At 40.1% G+C, this 9388-nt stretch overlaps 1 protein-coding gene across 1 annotated transcript; it reads right to left on the reverse strand.

Moving 5' to 3' along the window:
- Nucleotides 1-890: 890 nt before the first annotated feature.
- depdc7a (DEP domain containing 7, paralog a) lies at nucleotides 891-8398 on the reverse strand. Its single transcript, XM_005915144.3, has 9 exons — nucleotides 7773-8398; nucleotides 5139-5601; nucleotides 3443-3549; nucleotides 3130-3322; nucleotides 2421-2641; nucleotides 2152-2294; nucleotides 1951-2076; nucleotides 1752-1830; nucleotides 891-1638 (listed from the first exon to the last, which is right to left on the reverse strand). The coding sequence occupies exons 2-9, from the start codon at nucleotides 5591-5593 to the stop codon at nucleotides 1415-1417; spliced, it is 1548 nt and encodes a 515-aa protein (XP_005915206.1). The 5' UTR covers nucleotides 5594-5601; nucleotides 7773-8398; the 3' UTR covers nucleotides 891-1414.
- Nucleotides 8399-9388: the final 990 nt, after the last annotated feature.

Genomic DNA, 9388 nt, shown 5'->3' on the forward strand with positions numbered 1-9388 from the left:
ATAAAACTTTACAATTTTTGTGGGAGAATCTATGTTTTGTCTATAAATTTAATAACTAAAGACTTAAACAATTAGTTGGTTAGCAGCATTTTGCTGTCACTATCAAGCAGATCTTCATTTTATGACAAATTCAAAAACACTGCACAAAAGCAACCATTTTTAATACCAACCAGCTGCTTGTTTTCACATGGTGCTCAGAAGGTAATTTTCTCTACCTAGCACAGCTTTGTATGTTCTTTAGCAACATACAATCTGCCCAATCCATACGACAAATTCTTACAGAAGCAAAAACAATGCACATGATGCAAATAACGCGTATAAAGTAAAGTAGTTGTCGGTCTTCTCTTACAGCTTTTAGTAGTTTCAATTTATTACAGATATTTTAGTTTTGTGATTTAGTGTTCTAGCTTCAAATTATCTCAGGACTCCGTAACCATTCACTTTCTTATTTAACAAACAGGATGAAAACTGTTTCACATTTCCTCTTAAACTCAGCTGAAAGCAAGATTAGATTACAGTCAGTCAAGTAATAAAAAAATGAATGCAACGGTCTGTTTAACAAAAATAATTTGTTAAAGTAAACTAACAACTGGAACACTGATGGGTTTTTCAGCATTCTGGTGGCAAATTATTTACGTTTGTTTTTTTCATTTAAACACATTTTGTGTGGAATCTACAAATTTTAGATCCTTCTTAAGTTTATATAGTGTTCCATAGAAATATGGAAGCAATTTCCTTGTCTCGTGCAGAGGGTTTTATTGAACCTTACTTAAAAGGCATTGAAGCTGCCACTAAAATGGAGCTAAGGTTTTCAGTTACAAAAGGAAAAAAAAAAGCACAAACATCTGTTTTGTTGATGTGATGCGACAAACAAAAACCCAGAGGGTTGATTCTCATGAATGCGTCTTATTGTTTACTACAGTTCAACATCAGACTTTCAAATTTCCAGTTTCAAATTTCCGTTTGAGGGTTACTTACACAAAGCTATACTGTACATCGCATTGAGAACATTTTGACTGGTAACACTGTTTCTATTGCACAAACACACAGAACATTTACATCTTTAAAAAATAAAAATCTGGCAAGCAGATTTGCCCTTTTCTGCCTACAAAACATCAAGCCATCAAGATGGTTTGCAGTGAGAAAAGGGGGGGGGGGGGGAATCACTAAAGAACACTTGGTTCATTTTGTCTTTCTCGGAAAGTAACAGTTTCATTTAAAACTTCATGTTAGCGTCCTGCACCAAAAGAAAATGTCAAGTTCCTTAAATAATTACGATTATTAAGATTCACATTTGCGTTCAGTAGTCTAAATAAAATCCACTCGCTGACATGGACGTTTTCACATCATCTGGATTGCATTGGCTATTTTCTTCTTTACCTTATAGTATATGGTCTTTTTAAATTAATAAATATTATTGTAACAACATGTTGATACTGGACAATTTATTTCCAAAGTACTGAACGAATATCTCCGGATGGCCTTTATAAAACTGTCCAAGCAGCCGTCTCTTTTCTTTATCAGAGAGCGTAGGGCTCTCGTGGACTGTCCGCAATAAAGACACGAGCTCCTCTTTAGTGGTTTTTCGTGCGTTTTGTGAATACACCTCAGTGCTTACTCTTGTTGAGTACGCTGATCCTGGAGTAAAGAGAGACAGAAAACCAAAAATTAATTCCTCTTTATTCCCCCAGTTAACAGTTAAATATCTGAATGTACGCAATGATGCCTGTGAGGGGTAAAAATCTGCAAACCTGTCAACATATCTGGATCCTTCCCTTTCACAATATTCGTTATTCTGTCACTAACCATCTTGTGCAGTGAGACAGGAATCTGGTGGGAGAGACAGCAAAATATTATAACTTCTCCTACAAACAAATATGCTGTTACTTGTTTGTAGCGGCTGGAAAGGACATAAGATAACATCCCTCCTACAACACTGGGAACACTCACTTTGAACAGATCACAGTGGTTATCCATCATGAACAGAACCATCAAGTCCACCTTTCCTTTGGCGAGTCTTCTGCTGTAGACGATGGCACGTGAGAAAGACCTTTTCACTGCCATTCTGTTCTCAATCTAGGAGAATTATGTAGGGTTAGTAAAGCCAGCAAAAATGTACAGACTTCCACAAGATACACCCTTAGCGCTGACCTCTTTGTGCAGTTTGACCTCCTCCGGTTTGGCTGCAACAGACATGAATCTCAGGAGCCGACGCAGCTCCTCCCTGCTGCGAGAGTCCTGCAGCTTCAGGCTCAGCTGGAGCGCTTCCACAGCTTGCTCTCGCTTCCCGTTCACTGTCGATAAAGCACAAAATTTGCATTAAAAAGGCAGGGATGCAGTTACATAAACCTAAAATCTGATTCACATCTATCACTGTAAACTTGTATCTGTACAAAAGATCTGACAGAGCCTTCTCATACCGAGTAGTTCGGAAATGCCGCAGTGGATATCGAAAATTTGGTTGCTAAGCAGAGGTGGCTGTTGTGTGTGTCCGTAGTGCTTAGTCAGGACTTGATACAGTAGTCTTTTACACCGGATCAGGTCGTCTCCACAGGCGGCCAGACCTCGGCTGATCTCCACCACCAGGTCATCAGGCAGAAACTCCAGACAGTCCACTGCTCCTGACATCCACTCATCAGCCCTGAAGAGAGGAAAGTATTATGATTTAATATTTATATGCGAATTTGAAATTTGGCCTTTATTATTAGAATTAATAAACAAAGTTCAGGGCAGTCTGAAGTCAAACTGAGGTTTTGCAGTTTTGTGGTGTGCATATAACTACTACATGTAAATGCAGGGACACTACACAGTTCCAATGAATAACCATTATTACGATGACTCTTATCTCTACACCTCCACATAATTTTACTACCAAATAAAAAAAAGCAGTGGTCAATTGGTGAGCGCTTTTCTTTAAGTTAAAGAGCAGGACAAGTGCAAATAGACATGCTGTGCCATTCTATACACATTCTACGTCTGCAGAGCAGCAGAAAATGAGTATCAGCAGACCAGCTAATCTGGTGAGGCGTGGCGTGAAGGTCTTAAAGTCTAACAAAGGTCACCAGAAACACTCATGTGAATTGATCAACGTTTATAAAACGAAGAAGAAGAAAAAATGTGTGGACTTACTGAGCCTCACTGAAGGCCTTCAGAACCTCTCTGTCTAGGTAGCTTGATGTATACAACAGGTCCGGGTCGCTGTCCATGCCATGTAGGGCACGCCTCGATGTCTCCTTACCCTCTAACAAACTCTCCAACAGGGGGAGCTCTATTAACTGCAACAGTCTGAACACTGCCTGCTGGTGCCACACTTCATCTACAACTGTGAAAACACCATATAAGTCACAAATACACAGACACGTCGAGAATGCTGAGTCATGTTCAGCGTGAAAACACGACGCCTGTTTTATGTCACGCTCATGAAAGACAGAAAGCAACTTACGCTCTTGCGAGAGGCCGAGGTTGATCATCTGAGGGGTAATCGTCGAGCTGAGGTTGAGGTTTCCCAGCACGTCCTCAAGTGATTTGTCTGTTGTTTGCGCTTCTTTCCTGCAGAGTTGCGTAATAGCAGCAATCAGTCAAAACAGAGGAGGCAAAATAAACAGACATATTACAGGAAGAGAAGTGGCATCAGTAAACAAATGTTTTATGGAGTATGTCTGATTCAATCACAGTTTGCTGCTGTTTTGATTGTGCATATTTCATTTTTAAAAATGCTTATTTTGCAAATGAGCGTTTTGCAAATATGAGCTATTTCTGACTGAAATTAAATAGGACAAACAGGATTTCCATTAAACAAAAGCCACTGTTTTCCCCGTTTGTTTAAATTATACCTATTAAGACTGACTTAACCCATGCTGCAAATAACAAAAGCCTTGTCCAAACACTAAAACAGCATATGGTTCCTTTGAATCTTTCATCTCTCATTACAGCCATCAGACCTGCTGTCTGCCCATGTCTGTCCCTCCCACAACAAGATCAGATTTTAAAGAGATCAAAAGAGTGTAAACACAAAGTGCTGAGGCCATGTGTTAGCCCGTATGCTTAATGCATTCTGCCAACCTTTGCTATCCTGACAGCCTCTGTAAAACTCTGAACTCTCCAGCATCAAGGTAAAGGAAATTTTAAAGTTTAGATGCTCACCACGATATTTGTTTACATGCTTTCAAGCCGAGGCAGATGAGATGAAGCCAAGAAGAAGAAGTTTGATCGAAATCCTTACAGTTTACGAATGTGTGCAAGTGTTTTATGTGAGCAAGTCTTTATATCGTTAATTTAATCTGATGTTTGTTTTGATACATTAGTGGTGCGTTCATCTTGGCCAGATATCCCATGTAAAAGAGATCCTTGATGTCAGTGATTTAACTGGATAAATAAAGCTTAAAAAAATTAAACAATAAAATGTACAATTTTGTGTTTCAAAAGTGAGTCACAATTGGGAGGTCACCCATATTAACATAACACTTTGATTGATGATGGTCGTAACTTGATCTATACTAGCCTGCAAATCATTCCACCCGTTTTCTGTCTTTGTGCTCAGCTTTATTTTCAGTATTCAGACAATCACGATGGATGGATGTGGCACAGGAGGTAAAGCAGGTTGGCTACTGACTGAGAGCTTGATGGTTTAGGGTCTGACATGTCAAAGTATCCTTGGACAGTTGCTCCCAATACATCGATCAAAGTGTGAGTGCGTGACTGTTATGTCAAAACTGCTTAGGGATAGAACAAGGCGCTTATATGAATATAGGTGAATAAGGCTTGCAGTAGGAAAGCGCTTTGAGTGCTCAAATAAGAGCAGAAAAGCACCATGTTAGTACCATTCCAGTCCAAACCCTCAATTTGAAAACAAATCAAATACTTGGGAGATAAATCAGTATGATTTATATCTACCTAATCATTATTTATAAAATACTAGATTTGGGAAAAAGCATTAACTGAAAATTATCAACGGAAACTGAAAATTTGTGAAATCAATGCATGACTGAATGTTCTGACTCCAAAACCTTTTGTTCATGCCAAACCAGTTTTTAGAAATCTTACTATCTGAAGCTAAACTGGATTTAACAATTACCTTAAAGGAATGAGAGCTAAGCAAATCCCAGATTACATCTAAAATAGTTACTTTATGTCTGTACCTTTCCCGTAGAGGACTATAGCCCTTCGTGTTTCTTTCAATGCTCAGTGAGTCATAGCCACTCTCAATGGTATTAGTGGAAAGGGAATTGGTGCCAGTCAGCGTAGAAGACGAGTTGTTTTCTGGACTCAGGAACCTGTATAAACTGAAACTGCTGTCCTCAAATGTAGTTTTCTTCTTTTCCTTCCCAAATACTTTAATTCCCACCGGCTCAAATACCCTTGAGTCCATGAGCGCCTGACAAAGTTTGACAGCTTTATAGCGGGGTACTGCTTCATCTCCAAAAAAACGGTTGAGGGTGATGTGTGCCAGCACCACATCCACTGCCTCTGAACCCAAGAAACAGTCATGGTAAGACTTCAGGTTGTGACGCCGACGCTTGACCTCCACGCGAGTATGCAGATTTGAAATGATGCTGGTCCAGATGTAGGTGGCTCGGAAAGGCTTCCCAGCCATGCCTCGTTCTGATGGAAGGAGTCAAGAGAAAGTGTTAGAAAGCTGTGACTAATGATTAATGTGATTAATGATGATATTGTGAGTTTTCTTTCACTCCAGATAGCCTAACCCATGTTCTACTAACTACTACCACATCTTCAACAATTGATCGTGCAGTTTGTCAACAAATCTTCTTTCCTGTTCTGTGTTTGATTGTTGGGTCTTTCGTATTTTTGTCTTTGGAAAGAAAAACAAAAAAAGCTGTGTCATCCACCACAGGCCAGACTGGTGAAAGAAAGCAGAGTTAGCCTTGTTGAGATGTTGGTGTGGCTTTCATCTCACAACAGGAAACATTTAAAGCCTGCTGAGCAAATGTTAGGAGTGAATCGGAGAGAGGCTCGCTGAGGCCAGGTGCCATAAATCAGGAACTGACAGCAACAGCCAGACTCCATGTTATGATAGCACAACATGACAAAAATGATTACTGACCTATTTGTAAAACTGGAATGTGAAAAGCACTTGGGAACAATACAGCGGCAAGCAGGTGTTCTCCCACTCTTCTTAAAGATACAACAGCTCATTGAGAACACAGAGAAGTGTGTGCCCGCTAATCTCGGTGATCTGTTGCCTAATGACATACAGCTACGTCAAACCACTTCTTCCTCTGGGAGAGAAGAAACTGTCCTCAGTGCAGATTTACATATCGGGAAAGAACAACTGGGGCTGCAGCTGTTCAAGGAAGAACACCTTGCAAAGGTTTGTATACATAATAGGAACATAACAGGGCGATGAGGCACTGATTTGAAATGTTTATTTCATTACTTTAAGACACTGAGAAAAGATTTAAATCCATACTATGCACACGACAGTCAAAAATTAATGTAAACTCCCAATGAAAGACTTTTTTTTTTTTTTTAAAGATTTACCATGCTTTTTGTTAAGCGTAATTAGCAAAAGGAAAGAGCTGCATTATCACAATGAAATCCTTGATTTAGGAGTTGCAGCAAGACCATCTGGAGAATCCCTTCAGGGGTCCCTGGATTAGCGGGATTACCACAGTAAATTCGGATTTGATCAATTTCTATTAATGCTCGTTAAAAAGAAAAGAAAAAAGTGGGAGGTCAGATATGGGTCAAAGCAATCCTCGGAACAGGCTGTGCTCTGTCACCTCTTGTTGCTTGCGCCAGGTTGAGATTTGAGCCCTGTTTGCATAGTTGACCCCAGTCACCTTCCCTATGACTATTGTCCTCTCTATATAATAATAATAATAATAATAATAATAATATAAAAAGGGAAAATGCAAGGAGTGTCAGGTCTGCATTTCAGCTCAGGATAATAGTACACTTCTGTTTGTACACATCAGTGGGGTAAATAATCGCACAGGGAGCATTCAGCACTGTGATCATTCCCTCGTGAGAATGCTGGCTCATACAGGTGTTCCTACTGCAGTAAAGTGAAAAGATTTAGATTTTTTAGATTTAGATTTTTTTTTTTAAACAAGAAAGAGGACCAATGCTTAAAAAGAGGCCTAAGATGAGAAGCAGTGCAGCACCATCAGACCTAAAACAGCAGGTTCTTAATAGCCTGTGGCAGATTCCTTCATTCGTCCAACATGTTGTGACTAGTAAGATTAACTGATCAAGCTTCAGGGCACAACATGAACACGCTATGGCTGAACCCCGTTTGGCTTTTTGGCCCCTATGGATTGGAATCCACATCGTAGGCGCTGGCCCACGTCCACACAAAATACCCTTTTCTACCCGCTGTTTTTAACGTAAACACTGCTCCACCTGCTGCTACACTGAGCAAATGTCAAACTGTCCCAAAAAAGTTGCGACCTATCAGTTATTAACTCATTCTCTGAAGAGTTAACAGAGCATAAAAAATAGGCTGGAATTCATGAAGGTCATCCTCCTTTTAAAAGTATACTTTCTGTAAAGATTAACCGTGGTTTGTCATTTTTCACAACGATTCGACTTCACTGAATCAAGCTTTCTGATTTCTTTCCTGCTCCAGACGCACGGCGTGCGTAAAATCCATGAAATCGACATTAAATTGGGATTAAAAGACACATGTCGATAACGCAGATTACAAACCTAAGTAAGGAAACTCCTCAGATTGCAACAATATATTTACCACACGCACAAAAAAAGTAACATCTGGCTTGGTGAAGTCCGTGAAGTGGTTAAATCGATCTTACCTGGTGTTCGATGAACGAAAACTTCCTCCAGTGACTGTAAAGAAAGCCATTCAGACCATGTCCCGGTCTTCAATACACACCGTGACGCTCGCAACTAAACTACAGTCAACGCCGAAACTGTCTCCTCCCACCCCGATACATTATTCATGACCCAATCACCGCCTTCCCAGCGTGATAACGAGGCTCTCACTGTTTCCCTGAAGTTTAACAAAGGCTCATTAAGTACCTTATTTTGCATCTTACATTTTTTACGCTTATCTCCACCAACTGAAACTAAATAAATGGAAGGTAAGCGATTACTACCACTGTTACAATCAAACAAGGTTTCACTATCGGCGGTAGCTTTAATTATTTTATCATAGATTTGGTCATTATAATAGGATGCAGTGTGATCTGCACAGGTGCTTATAAAAAAAACCTCCCTGACTGGTGCAATCTGGAGTTACAGTAAATGCCTTTCATTTTCAAGTAATGCTCCAGCATCTAGGAAGCTTTCACATAACCTTTTACTTACTAGGTCACACCCTAAAAGCCTACAGAGGAAGTAAATCTGGCCTGATAAACACCTGCAGATATAGCTGTTCCCAGGAAGATGGGAAGATATTAAACATTTTTTCAGGATAAAGTTCTAATTTAAGAATAAGGACATTTTGGGAGAGAGAGAGAGAGAGAGAGAGAGAGAGACCTTTCCCATGTACTGCTAAAACAGTAGACACCACAAGTTGGACTGTAGGGACCTCAAGTGTCAAAAGCAAACCTGCCTATTCCACCTCTTTTGGGGTCATGTGAACACCGTACTGTTGAATATACCGAGCTTAAATATCTCAAAAACAAATACTTACACACCCAAGAGCAAGCACATATCAGCTGTAGCAGGAAGAGGTTTTTGTGAACTCAGAATCTACACTCTAAACTAATGCCTTTGTTCTTTTCTAGACAAAATGTCGATTACTTGCAGGAAAGGAGACTGAAAGGCAGAGAGCTATTATTATCAACACAAGAGACAAGTATGGTGCAACAAGTGAGGTATGCAACCGAGGCAAACCGGTTCGATCAGTGTCCTCTGGGCTCTACGTATCTTTTATTTTGAAATACGCTGCTATTCATCAGCAGGTATGAGCAGAGACCAGTCTGTGCCCACAATAGATCCTACATTTCTTCTAATCAAGCGCAGATAGACAGATGTGGTTTGAACCCCCTATTCATGCATCCACCTGAGCAGCTTTACACATGCATTTTGGTTTTCTTGTTTACTTTCACATTCAATGTTTTACAGGCTTGACACCAAGTCTCTGCCTCAGCTTTGGTTATATCCTGGGGGGTTTTGTGCGCGTCTTGTCTTTCTGGCAAAATACCCATGACGCTTAGTCTCGAAATACCTGCCTCACATTCTTGGCTCATAAGAAAACAAAACCAGGGATGCCTGTAGTGCCAAACTGGTTGGTAACACTTGTTGTACCTCGGGTTTGGAATGTATAATATCGAGCATTATGTGTGTTAGCAAAGCATGTCTCCCATTGTGGATTTATACAGTGATCACACATCTACATATGAAGAGTACATATACTTTCATTCAGGTGAAACTGGTTTCACCCATGCACAGCGGTCAAATATGC

The sequence above is a fragment of the Haplochromis burtoni genome, unplaced genomic scaffold (genome assembly GCF_018398535.1).
Source record: "Haplochromis burtoni strain Fernald_Lab_line unplaced genomic scaffold, NCSU_Asbu1 Contig_11, whole genome shotgun sequence".
NCBI classification, from domain to species: domain Eukaryota; kingdom Metazoa; phylum Chordata; class Actinopteri; order Cichliformes; family Cichlidae; genus Haplochromis; species Haplochromis burtoni.

What these genes read in the sequence shown, in the direction of transcription:
- depdc7a (XM_005915144.3), bottom strand. Translation starts at nt 5,593, where the DNA reads ATGGCTGGGAAGCCTTTCCGAGCCACCTACATCTGGACCAGCATCATT. An exon ending in AAGGCCTTCAGTGAGGCTCA is followed by an intron (nt 2,642 to 3,129) that starts GTAAGTCCACAC and finishes TCCTCTCTTCAG; the next exon opens with GGCTGATGAGTGGATGTCAG. An exon ending in ACCACTGTGATCTGTTCAAA is followed by an intron (nt 1,831 to 1,950) that starts GTGAGTGTTCCC and finishes CTCTCCCACCAG; the next exon opens with ATTCCTGTCTCACTGCACAA.